The 13,674-nt window shown below is 38.2% G+C and overlaps 1 protein-coding gene across 1 annotated transcript in view; it reads left to right on the top strand.

Moving 5' to 3' along the window:
• antxr1d (ANTXR cell adhesion molecule 1d) overlaps window positions 1–13,674 on the top strand; it is a 116,736-nt gene that overhangs the window by 22,356 nt on the left and 80,706 nt on the right. Inside the window, exons 2-10 of the mRNA XM_085970347.1 lie at window positions 605–676; window positions 764–835; window positions 1,054–1,135; window positions 1,253–1,286; window positions 3,836–3,915; window positions 4,002–4,070; window positions 5,353–5,433; window positions 5,633–5,693; window positions 11,611–11,709. Of these exons, the coding sequence (XP_085826473.1) occupies window positions 605–676; window positions 764–835; window positions 1,054–1,135; window positions 1,253–1,286; window positions 3,836–3,915; window positions 4,002–4,070; window positions 5,353–5,433; window positions 5,633–5,693; window positions 11,611–11,709 (650 nt within the window). The remainder of the gene's footprint in view (window positions 1–604; window positions 677–763; window positions 836–1,053; window positions 1,136–1,252; window positions 1,287–3,835; window positions 3,916–4,001; window positions 4,071–5,352; window positions 5,434–5,632; window positions 5,694–11,610; window positions 11,710–13,674) is intronic.

The raw sequence follows: 13,674 nt of genomic DNA, 5'->3' as shown, positions 1-13,674 counted from the left end.
CTTTAAGGTAAGTGGTCTATTACTTAAAATTATAACATTTTTTCCACAGCTTTATTGTTTTTAATGACTTTACAGTAAGGTAAGTGTAGTTTTAGACCCGATTTTTTTTTAAATTATTTTTTTCAAAAATTTGATTAATTGTTTAAAATAGTTTTTAAAAGTTATTTATAGTTTATTTAATTATTGGGATGTTTTTTAAAATTTTATTTAAAGTTAAACTAGTCTTTTGGGCGCCCGTACTTTTCATGAGTTTGACAGTTCTTACTATCAAACTCATGAATGAAGTTTCCCCTCCCCTGATTGGCTGCACAGTGCTCACCTGATCCCAGCCGGCACATCGAACTAACTACGCCACTGGATCAGGTAAGCACAGCGCGCCGACATCTGAACCGGGCCAGTGACAGGAATTCCAAGCAGGCCCAGGCTTCAGATGTCGGCGCGCCGGGTTAGTGCACATCAGGGGCTTGCACGCGCGGCAAGCCCCCGAACCTAATTTCTGGGCCATTGTCTCATTCAAAAGACAGCACCTCTGGCAGTGCAGTACTTCCTCAGTACTTGTGCAGTGCAGACTAACAAATAATTATGTTGATTGTATTTTTTTCAGATCTGGAAGTGTTAGAAACCATTGGATGGAAATATATTCTTTTGTTGAACTTCTGGCTGAGAAATTTTTAAGGTATCATTAAGTCTATTTAACATTATTGCTGTCAAGTATATAGTTAATTTATTCAAAATACTTCACTAATAATTCACTTTTTTTCAGTCCTCAGTTACGAATGTCTTTTATTGTATTCTCTACAAGAAGTACAACCTTGATGAGTCTAACTGCAAATAGGTAAGTCTTAACGTGGAGCACTTAAATATGAAAAGAGCATTCAAGTTTTTAAACAGTACAGATTGTGAATGCTTTTGCTATAACTAGCCACTTTCATTAACTTAAAAAGTCTTCATTGCTGACCTTGTAAAATGACAGGCCACCTGAATAACAAAAACAGGGGGAAATGATAAATACATTGATTTTGTGCTATCATTTGAATTGTATTTCAATTAAAGGGAAACCATACGCAGAGGTCTTGAAACCCTTCGAAATGAAGTGCCTGGAGGGGATACATTCATGCACGAGGGCTTCAGAAAGGTATAATTTACAGCACAAGTTCTGTTATTTGTAATTATTTTTCAGTCAGTAGGACATATTGTTTAAGGTTCATATTCATTTTATTTAGTAACTTTGTTTCATTTAAACTTACTACAGGCAACTGAACAGATTTATCATGAAAACTATTCAGGTAGGCATCAACCTTCTTTCTTAGTGACCATATTTGATCCACATCCTTGTGTTTAAATACCTCCATAGCATCCGCAGTAGCTCTATAACCTCCTACAGCTCCAGCCACCACCCCCGCCAAACTCTCCAGTTCTCTGACTCAAGCCTCTTGTGCATCCTCCTCCTTTCAGCCCATTATTGCCAACAGTGTCTTCAGTTGCCTAGGGCCAAAGCTCTGTAATTCCTTTCCTAAACCTCTCTGCCTCTCCATTCACTCTCCTCCTTTAAGACCATTTTTAAAACCCACCTCTTTAACCAAGGTTTTGGTCACCCATTCTATTATCTCCTTCTATAGTTCAGTGTCTGTTTTATTTCCTCACACCTCTGATGCAGCTTTAAAGGTGCTATATAAATGCAAGTTGTTACTGTTGTTGATGTTTTCAACCTTTTACTTTTATTATACTTGTTAAGGCATGGTAGATATAAGATACCTCCACCCAACTTTAGTATAATTTTAACACGGCCTGCATTACACAAAATAATTCTATATGGTTAGCACAATTACAGTCACTCTGAGGGTAACTCAAACTGCAAGTTAATAAAATCTTTTTTTTTTACTTTTTTCGAACAGATCCTCCATCAGGGTTGCATTCTGTATTTTGTCTTCAAAAAAGTAATTTTTATTTTAGGGTACACACACTTTAATTTTCTAGCTCCCCCTTCCATGGTCTCAGTAGACCATCATTGTGGCCAATGAAGCAAACGAATGGCCTGTTCCTCTGCCAGTACTCTGCAGTTGCCAGAAGGCATGGAAATAGTTCAGTGACAGCTCATTCTTTTATTTTCTCTCCCCTCTGCAAGGAGATGATGGCCTTCATTTGGCACTTCCCTGCACAGTGCAGCTGAGATTGGGAACTCAGTGAAGTGGTGAAAAGTGATTGGTCTATATTAACAGATTACAATGTATACGACAGAAAATTTATGCCCTTATTTGGTGTTCAAAGTAGGGGCTCATCTTAAACAGAATAAGGTTTGATGCTGTAGCTGGGACATGCCCAGTGTTTGGCTCTGGGTAAAGGCCTGTACTTGCTGACTGTATAGACAATAATATGTTCCATTAGCTGGAGATAGACCACTGGAGGACCAGCAGATAATAGGAAATTTACATCTTCACTTGTGATACTGTGCTTGGGTCTCTGTGTTCAGCTCTGGTAGCAGTACTTCATTTGTTAACTTGGAACACAATATTCAACCACAGCATTGGAAATGACAGTTGTCAAATATAATATACCCAACCTGCACCTATAGTCAAACACAGACTGCGTTTCAGCCACAGTATTGCGAATGAAGATGTAAATTTTTGACTCTCTGGCAATCTCTTGCTGTTTTGTCTCTTAATCCCAGTCTGTTGCTCTCCTCTTTCTAATACATGGGCTTGTTTAAAATACTGTCTAACTTCGTATCATCAACCTTACTTACAAGTTGCTTTGTTTGTTCTGATTTACATTCTAAAGACTAATTAAAATAATTTAATTCCCAGTCTCCCGCTACACGATTATGTTAGTGCGCAGCACTGGCAGCGCATGAAACAGTCAGTGCACATTAAAATCACATTTTCTGCTTTTTGGAAAATCACCCATAAGTCACTGCAGCTCCCCAGAGAGCGGGAAATTTGATTTTAATGCGCGTTGACTTTTATACACGGTGCTGCCACTGCACATTAATGCAACCGGGGAGCAGAAAACCAATACTGGAAATTATTTTTGTTAATTTATAGAATGGAAACCAGAAACTTTGCTCCCAACAAAGTGACTCATAAGTAAGGGAAGTGTTGCAAAGTTAGATAGTTATTTAAACATCCTTGTATATTGGAGAGGCAGGAGTGGCAGAATGGCAGAGAGAGGTCGAGAATAAAACTGGATGTCTGAGAGAGGGGAGCATCAGACAGAGAACTGGAGAGGTAGGACCTATTGTAATTACTGTTGTAATGTTGACCCAGGCCTTATATGTGGGTCAGAGATTTTTGGGTAGCTTTGGGCTGGTAATGAGGGTGGAAAATCATTTTATACATGGGTCACCTTACATTGCAAGTATAAATGGTAGTGAGCAACGTCTAATTTTGGAACAGGGCAGATCGGAGATAGAAAGACTGGACAATGAGATCCTTCCATAATTTTAGATGTTCATGAAACTGCTTTCAAACTCATTCCTTGTAGTTTATGAAGTTCATGGTAGCCATTTTGTATCTATTGTAGTTAATTTTTCAAGGAAATTAATATATTGGTTCAGTATTTAGGTTGCTAAAGGGATTACCGCATCAAAGTTATCCTGCTAACGGCAAGATGCAGTTTCCTTCCCTCCCCCTTGTGGTCTCATTGTTAGTCCATGGAAACACACACATAAAATTTGTTTGAACTAATAGTGCTACTTTGCCTTGACTTCGTTTTGTGCAGAGTTATTTTGAGGTGTTAAGCACTGCAGGAGCAAGGGTAGGTTATCCCACGTATACCCCAATGCCATTGAGAATGTAATATATTGAGGAAAATGTTAATTTTGATTTTACAATTACAGGAATTCGAGCTGCCAGTGTCATCATTGCATTGACGGATGGGGAATTAATTGATAATTTGTATGATCGTGCACAAGCAGAAGTAAGTATTCATAAGCAATAGAGAAAAAAGTCTCCAATTTATTTTTAACACAAAGCAAATTTGGAAAACATGTTTTTTTTATTTAGGCCGAAAGAGCTAGAAGTTTTGGAGCTACAGTTTATTGCGTTGGTGTGAAAGATTTCAATGAAACTCAGGTATACCTTGCATTGTTTTACTAATTGATTTAACGAAAATGAAATCTATATGATGTTTTCTCAAACCTCAGAAGTGACACGGCCAATGGCAGGCCCCAGAAGCATTGGGTGGCGGAGGGAGGGGGAGGGTGTTAACAGTGAGTTCGCTGCTGTCTCCTGCCATGGTGCATGTGCACCTCCTCCATAATAATAACATCATATAAGAACATAAGAAATAGGAGCAGGAGTAGGCCCTTCGAGCCTGCTCCGCCATTCAATAAGATCATGGCTGATCTTCTACCTCAACTCCACCTTCCCGCACTATCCTCTTATCCATTGATATCCAAAAATTTATCAATCACAATGAGATAATGGCCAGATAATCTGTTTTTTAGTATGTTGGTTGAGGGATAAATATTGGCCAGGACAGCGGGGAGTACTTCCTCCTTCTTCTTTGAAATAGTGCCACGGGCACTTTGATCCATGAGAGGGCAGGTGGGGCCTCGGTTCAATGTCTCATCCGAAAGATGGCACCCCAACAGCGCAGCACTCCCCCAGCACTGCACAGGAGTGCCAAATTAGACCCCGCGCCCAAGTCTCTGGAGTGGCTCCCGGACCATAATAACGGCGATGAGGGGAATGCCCTGTGGGTTGGCAATTGCAGCAACTTTGTCCTTTCGAATGCGTTAACGGGTGAGGGTCCTAAAAATATTGGCTTTGGACACTCACAGAACTCTGATCAGGTTCACTGAAGAGGTCAGTAAGAGACAAACAAAAATAAATACCCAGGTAAATGATATCCAAACTGCAGAGATGAAGTTGCAAAGTTTGAATAGGTCTCCCAGGCTGAGAATTATGTGAGAGCCATAAATGATCCTGCCAGCTAGTGACCTTTGAGCCATCTGCACCTAGATTTCTCTGTGTCACTGGATGTCACAAGAAAACTAGTGTAAATCAAGGAAATTCGTGCTCGCCACTGTTTTGAATGTGGTGGGGCCATGTTAATGAGATTTGGAGGGTCTTGGCAGAGGTCTTGGCAAAGCAGCGCAAAAGTCCCAGGAAATTATGGAGTAGCATGAAAACGTACACCATCATTTCCTTGGACTTTTATGCTGGAAGATGGCTTTACAATGTAGATATGTCGTTAATACAGTACAAGTTTCCAGAAAATTCCCGGCCGTTGCTTCTATTACAGAAAACATGAGGAGAGAGTGTCTGTTGAAAACTTCACAGAATAGAAAAAGAATTGCCAATGCTTCTCCAGCCAATGCTCTTTTAACAAAGAACTTTCTTTCTTTTCCAGTTGGCAAAGATTGCTGATAGCATAGATCATGTTTTCCCAGTAACGGGCGGATTTCAAGCATTAGGAAGCATAATTGATTCGGTAGGTCCAACTCAGCATAGCACAGTGGCTTTTAGTCCAGTGGTGCTTATATGCAGTTTTAAGCAGTATATTTTTCTGCATTGTCTAATTTTAGTGAAAAATTAGAAGTGAATATAATGCATGAAAGACCACTTTGTAAACATGTTTGTAGTTGAATTCTTTGACACCAAATTGTACTTTGTCCTCTCTGTCTTTACAGATTCTTAAGAAATCTTGCATTGAAATTCTAGCAGTTGAACCATCAAGTGTCTGTGCAGGAGGTAGGTATTCAATCTCCAATATAAACCAAAGCATCATTAAATGATAAAAAGATTAAAAGGGTGATGTGAGAGAATTAAAAAAGTTAATTTTATTGTAGTGGTTAAAATATCTTTTAGAGAAACATAGATGTACCTGTATACTTTTTAAACAACCTTGCATCATTCATTTAATCACATTTACTAATTAAGCTCTCAATTGAAACATTGAAAAGAAACAAAGTAATACATACACATTTATCATTTTTATAGATCATGCTTAAGCCATGCTTAAATATTGAATATCAATTTCCTGATTGTTTCAACTACCAGTTTATAGTAGGTGTTCTCTTAAAAGCATTCAGCTCTAGATTTGTAACATAAAGCACATAAATTGGTTTATATTTGAGGGGTGTTCACAGATTGCATGAGATTAGGCAGATCCATCAAACACACAGCTGTGGATTGCAAGAAATGTCAGAGATGCCTAACTGGATAGCATATTTTATAATAGCAAGGCCCCAACTTTTTGTCTCAAGGCACAACCTAATGGTTCAGATGAAAAAAATTCACCTTCCCCTTACTGCATATGTAGCTGGTTGGCGTTCATGTTTACATTCTTATCCACTAAAAAAGGATACAACTGTCTAATGAGCTATTACAGTACAGGTAGACTACCCTTTATCCGAACTTCCGAAAACCGAAACCCTCTAAAAACCTTCGGTTTTTTCGTTCAGCATAAGTCGTGCGCACGACTTACGCTGAACGAAAAAACCTTCGGTTTTTAGAGGGTTCCGGTTTCGGAAGTTCGGATAAAGGGTAAGTCGTGCGCACGACCCCCCGCGGACCCCGACCCCCACCGACTTACGCTGAGCGTCAGCGTAAGTCGTGCGCACGACCCCCCGCCGGCCCCGACCCCCGCCGACCCCCCCCCCCCCCCCCGCCGACCCCCGCCGACCCACCTTCCGAAATCCGAAATTCTCCGAAAACCGAAACACGGCTGGTCCCGAGGTTTTCGGATAAAGGATAGTCTACCTGTAGTAGCAAGCATTAATTTTTGTTTGGTACTTCCTGATTATTTAACTTTTCAAAAAGTTTTAAGATTGCTTTTTGCCTCAGTCATATCATGAATACAAACAATCACCATCAGCAAGTACAAAACAATGATTAAGAAATATGGGACTCAGCTTGGAGGCTGACAAGAGAAAAAACATGGATCCGGCTGATCAGGCTAAAACCAAGAGTTTTATCTGAGTAGAATACATGCTAAAAGCTGTTTTTGTGCTGATACCTGGACCTGTTCCAGTATAACTGACTTCAGGTACCAACACAAATTTTATATTGCAATATACAGTAGGATAGCTAGCAGTGTAAACCTCAATTGTACATGCACAGAAATCAAATTAAAAACTATTTTCCACTATGCCGTATTTTATGTTGGAAGTTTTATACTGCAGCTGATGTCCTTGGCAGTTACCACAATGGACATAATATGAAGTCTAGAAGGGTGAAACTGTTATGAGAGTTTTAAATACATAAAGTATAAAATGCATAAAGCCCATTTAGCCCATCAATCCCATTCCTTCTGGAGACCATTGTACAGTTTCCCCAATCACTGGGGGGGATTTGTCTTGGGCGATAGTATGAAATGGATGATAGTGAATCGGGCGCAGTGTAAAGCAGGCTGCCAATTCGCTATCGCCCGTTTTGCACTACTTCCCAAGAGAAATTTTACCTCATGTATTCTACCTAATTTATTTGAAACAAAGTTCAGCAAAGTTTCCCTTTGTCTCTTCAAAGTAAATAACTAAAACTTAATAATATGTGAGCAATTGCTTTCCATGACATGACATTTAGATAGACCTTCATGAGCCGTTGTATTCCAGAGAGCATTTAATCATCTCCATTTATCCTTACAACCTCTGGTCCCATTCCTAAGAAGATGTTTATCCATTTATATAAATGGAACAAAGCCGCACTAACCATAGCCAGAGAATAATCCTGTAATTAGTGTCTGGTGAAAATGATAGTTGAATTAGCCAGTTAAGAATAATTGAAAAAACAAATAATGGGGGGGAACAGTATTGTGATAAATAATTGCTCATACCCAAGTAATTTACAAGTTGGAACTATGTTGCCGTGGTAACGCAAAACTTGCAATTAATATTCATACTAAATCAAATTAAATAAGTAGGCAAAATGTAGTTTATATGCATGGTCTAAATATTATAATGATGCCATTGATAATTATATAGGGGATAATTTTAACCTAACCCGCCCATTGGGAAACTGACAAGATCGGGTGTAACGTTGGTTTCACACTCCACCCTTTTCACTCTCCATTGAAGTCAATCGGCATTCTACTCGATCCTGTGGGTTTCCTGCCCAGTTAGGTTAAAGTTACCCCCATAGAATCTATACAATACTAAATGTGTAAGTCTTTGATTAATTGCATGTGATAACGTAATAAATCATTTCAAAAGTCAACGGTTGTAGCAAAAGCTTGTTCATTTTGTTACCATAAAAATAATACACATTTCTGATGTGGAGTTTGCTAATATGTGTTGCATATATATTTTATTTATTTGTGAAATATATATTGTGGGCTCTTTTTTTCAAAGCAATGAAACTAAAGTGAACCCAACCACCTAAATTAGCATCATCCAGTGTTAAATTACTATATTCGGTAATATTTACACTTTGACAAATTACAGTAGGAATGCTGTACTAAAATAAATATATAGAAACCTATCGCTTTTCATTCATTCAGTGGATTGTGTAAATGAAGAAATGGCTCATTGGTTCCACACATTTCCCCAACTCTGAATTCAAAATAGACACAATTAAAATGAAAAGAAAAACATTTTTGCTTAGGTTATAAAATGGAATGCATGTACATTTGAAATCTGCAAGAAACATTCAGCAATACTTTTATGAATAAATAATCCTCTAATTAATATTATCTGTACTTTTTTGTGAATACTATTTAAATATATGGGCTTCTTGAAATGAAAACCTTGCATGTCTTCTTAATATTGTGCTACAAAGTATTAGCTAAATGTTTATGTAGCCCAACCTGTCAATGTAGAGTGTGCACTGAGAGAGTTGAAAAATAATAAAAAATGGCATTCCTGAATTGTGACAGACATGTGTGAAGATATCACTGCTTTTATAACATGCCACTTCATGCTTTCTGGTTGCATACTGATGGATTCATGAACAAAATTTGCATCCTGCAATTCCTGATATAGAGCAACGCACTGCTATCTTAGTAATAAGGCTGATTTAAAATGACCAGGACGTGCAGCCTGTAAACAGGCCATCAATTTGGAGTTGGAGGTGCATTGTATATAAGTTGACAGCATCATTGCTTTGATTATGCTCATGGTACATAGACATGATTGAAAGGTTTTGCTGGATGTGGCATCCTACTGGCCACGTCAACTACCAGGTGTGGATGCAAACAGTCAGCTTCTCATCAGAGTCACAAAAGCAGAGCCGACAGCACAGCCCGCGCGCACCAGCTTCAACCCACCATCTCGCTGCCAGCGCTGCCCGATTATTTCAGAGCTGACCTTTTTCCCTTCGCTACCTTGTCAAAATCGACAAATGTACAATCTGACAGTAACTAAGGAAGAAAAGGACTCAGTCACAGTCAGAACCTGAAATTAAATAGAATTAGCCATTTCGGCATTCAGCTTTCATATTAATCATGTATAGCTGGGCACAAGTAAGAATTTGATTCGTAAACTGGTCTGCGACTTTGAACACAAAAGGGAATTTATGTAAAATTGAACTGGAATCCTTTATTGTGATGACATGTTATTAGAGATTTGAGCTGGTTGCTAGCTGACAGAATGGAGGTTTTGTGTTCTACCTCAGCTGACATGGCAAGTGGGACATCAGAAGAGCAGTAGATGTAAGCTATAATGACGTGATTAAACCCTGTGACATTAACAAGAGGGCAGTTCACAGTTTTTATATTCACAGCTTTGTTTGCCTTGTGCCAGCCATTTCTTTGTGAGCTTGTCTATATTGCAGTACTCATTATTATTGTTTAGATCTTTCATTACCAATACTTCCTAAATATTGTGGAGAAGAAAGTAAATATGATCCTATCAATTGTGATATAGTTATAGAATAATAATCACCTCTTAATATCTGACGGCTCTGTGTTTTAATTATGGAATAAAACAGATTCAATTGGTCAGTCTTGGGAGGATTTAGAATATTAGCTGCATAATATGCAACATGATGGCAAACTCAATTTTTTGTAAATGGTTTTTGTTTCCCATTGAAAGAAAACTATTATGGTAGATAGACACCAAAATGTCCTTTAAACACACAACAGAGTAACACAAGATGTTTCTCTCTAATGAGTCACCAAAGAAAGTAAAACGGAATCTCCATTATTCACCATAATAATGTAGGGGCCCCTTGGCGGGTAATGGAAATTGGCAGATAATCGAGTACCCAAATGTTCGGTCTTACACATATATGGTGTAACAATACACTAAACACAGAATGAAGACAAATATAATGCAGATAATAAAATAAACATTAAGTAGTTTTATTCATCGAGAGATGAAATACAACTAACAAAAGAAGTTGCGTAGTGAGGCAATGTCTTGTGCACATTTGTCCTACAAAAGTTCTGGCAAATAATCAAGTTGGCAAATAATTGGAGTGTGGATAAAGCACATTTCAATGTATTGTCATATTCATGCATTCTGCGTTCTGCGAAAGAGGTTGTGGGATTTGTGCCACTAGAACACTAGCTAACAAGTTGAACTAACAGACCATACTGAGGCCGTTATAACAGCAGTATGGCTTCTCAACTATTTATGCACAGTAAGGTGGCTATTGTATTTTATTGGCAGGGTTTTTATGAATGTATAGTTCAAATATAAATTCAACCGTGGCTCAGTGGTAGCGCTCTTGCCTCTGAGTCAGAAGGTTGTGACACTCCAGTGCAGTACTGAGGGAGTGCTGCACCGTTGGAAGTGCTGTCTTTTAGATTAGACGTTAAACCAAGGCACCATTTGCCCTCTCAGGCAGACATAAAAGACCTCGTGGCACTATTTAGAAGAAGAGCAGGGGAGTTCTCCCCAGTGTCTTGGCCAATATTTATTCCTCAACTATTATCACTAAACAGATTATTTGGTCATTATCACATTGCTGTTTGTGGGACTTGGCTGTGTGCAATTTGCCTGCTGCATTTTCTGCATTACAACAATTACTACCCTTCAGAAAGTATTTAATTGGCTGTAAAGTGCTTTGGAACGCCCTGAGGTTGTGAAAGGCGCTGTATAAATGCTAGTTTTTCTTTTTTTTCTTTTGTTATGCAATTCCTTTTGCTGACAAACTTACATTTTATTCATGGTGATGTACTGCTTTGGTTGTCTCAATTCCCACAAACACAACATAGAGCACTGTAGTAATGACTTCTGATATAATTCATTAAATTGGTGCTGGATTTATAATAATTCAAATAAAGGAACATATTAATTGTACTTCTAAACTTAATGTGGGGACTGAAGTCAATGACCATTGAGCAAGACTGCTATTGCATTCTTACATAAAAGGAGATTGCCTCATATCAAGGAGAAATATAAGAGTGCATATTATGTAAAATAAGGATTGGATTGCGCTAATTGTTTTTCTTTAAGCACAAAATACAGAATTGCAGTTCTGTTGGGAATGTTGCGGCTTGCTACACAATCAAAGGGTGCTGATAATGTCAAAAAGCAATATACCAAGGCTCTAATGTTTGATGTCAGGATTGTGTTAAACACCTTCATATGTAATACAATCTGCAGCTCGTCTCAATACAACTGTCCATATATTATACATTTAAGGAATAAGGAAGAAAGAAAATACAGTTTGTTATAGTTTTGACAGGCATTTGTAATGTTTGTGTGTTACTTTGCTATTGTTACAGAATCGTATCAGGTTGTGGTAAGAGGCAATGGATTTTCTCGTGCACGGAGTGCTGATCAAGTTCTTTGCAGCTTCAAGATAAATGATACAGAGATAATAAGTAAGTATCTGAACATATAAGTTACCATCTTCAATGTTGAGATTTTTATAAGCAACATCTAATTCTATATTTAGTCCGATGATTCATACCTGATCTATGCTGTAACCAGGGCCAAGTCATCTTACTTGAATCCATTCAGACAGGATGGCAAATAACAGTTTTGTAATATGGCAGTACACAGCAATTTGCATTGCAGAGCTTCACAAAAGTTAATGTTGATTATTTGCATGCATCATGATATTGCAATATCTAATGCATGGACAAAATGATGTTATTTCTCCATTAGCACTCTTCCATGAATTCTGGGTTCAGTAACCTAAGTAAGTTCAATTTCATTTTGGTGTCCATTTGAATATTGCTAAATTGGTGCCAGAGTAATCCCAGACTACAGTTGAATACTTATAGGCTCCAGTCTGAATGCAATTTACAATGGCAACAAGCATTCCAATAATGTTAAGCAATTGCTTGTGTAATGAAGAGTACTATTTATATTGTTGTCCTAACAGCTACAACACTGAAGCATTTAATCTCAATTTGAAAGCCTTAGTTCAAATCCCAGCTTTGACTGACATTTCCACGAAGGAATCCTCTCGATGCCAAGTTTGCTAGTCTTGGCAAGGTCATCTGGGGGTAGGAGGGCAATCTCTCCAGGGGCTTTCTTCTGTACTGCTCAAGTGTACCTCCTGGCAAGCCAACTAAAGAACAGCAATGATGTAATCTATGGAAATATTGGTGGGCTAAGCCTTTCTTTGCTTCCCAGTGAGAAGAACATGAATGAAAGGGGAAAATTAAAGTTTTCAAAAATTTACATTTTCTGAAAAATCTATTTTCAAGCTTTTTTTGTAATTTCACAAGGGTTTATATTTCTATTCGCATGGGATACAAATATCATAGTTCATATTTCTGCCCGGGCTATCGAATTTTACTATTTATTTTAAAGAACAGTTTTACTTTGTATCTTAAACCTGTTTTCTGATGTTGGTTTATGGGCTGCAAAGCATTAGAAAATGCCTAATTTACATAAGCCTGAATGGTATAGTTTTGAAGCTGTGTACACATAAAAAATGAATGGTAGAATCATAGGATAATACAGCACAGAAGGAGGCCATTCAGCCCATCAGACCTATGCCGGCTCTTTGAAAGAGCTATCCAATCAGTCCCACTCCTCAGCTTGTGCCCATAACCATAGCCCTGTAATTTTTTTCCCTTCAAGTATTTATCCAATGCCTTTTTAAAAGTTCCTATTAAATCTGCTTCCACCGCCCTTTCAGGCAATGCATTCCAGATCACAACAACTCACTGTGTAAATTTTTTTTTCTCATGTCACCTCTAGTTCTTTTGCCAATCACCTTAAATCTGTGTCCTCTGGTTACCAACCCTTCTGCCACTGGAAACAGTTTCTCCTTGTTTTCTCTATCAAAACCATTCATGATTTTGAACACCTCTATCAGATCTCCTCTTAACCTTCTCTGCTTTAAGGAGAATAACCCCAGCTTCTCCAGTCTCTCCACATAACTGAAGTCCCTCATCTCTGGTACCATTCTAGTAATTTCTTCTGCACTCTCTCTAAGGTCTTGACATCCTTCCTAAAGTGTGGTGCCCAGAATTGATCACAATACTCCAGCTGAGACCTAAGCAGTGTTTTATAAAGCTTTAGCATAACTTCCTTGCTTTTGTATTCTATGCCTCTATATAAAGCCAGTGGTTTCATTTCCATATTCTGTTGAAATACCTGCATAGAATTATTAATGAATTTTAGATTTCCATGTAATTTTTGGAGGCTTGGCGAATAATCACACTGTGGAGGGGGGAGCAAACATTCCATCAGCTTCAGTTATGGGATATGTGACAAATCTGTACTGTGTGCTCTCTACATCTGCTGCTATCATATTTCATAGCTGTGGACTCATGCAGATTTTTTTATTTTCATAGCCTTGCAGCTGCCTACATAGAACATTTTGTCTG

The sequence above is a fragment of the Somniosus microcephalus genome, chromosome 29 (genome assembly GCF_052327205.1).
Source record: "Somniosus microcephalus isolate GS21.2 chromosome 29, FLI_Smic_1.0, whole genome shotgun sequence".
Classification (NCBI taxonomy): domain Eukaryota; kingdom Metazoa; phylum Chordata; class Chondrichthyes; order Squaliformes; family Somniosidae; genus Somniosus; species Somniosus microcephalus.
The sequence above is the reverse complement of the archived record's forward strand: the minus strand, read 5'-3'. Positions and strand labels throughout refer to the sequence as shown.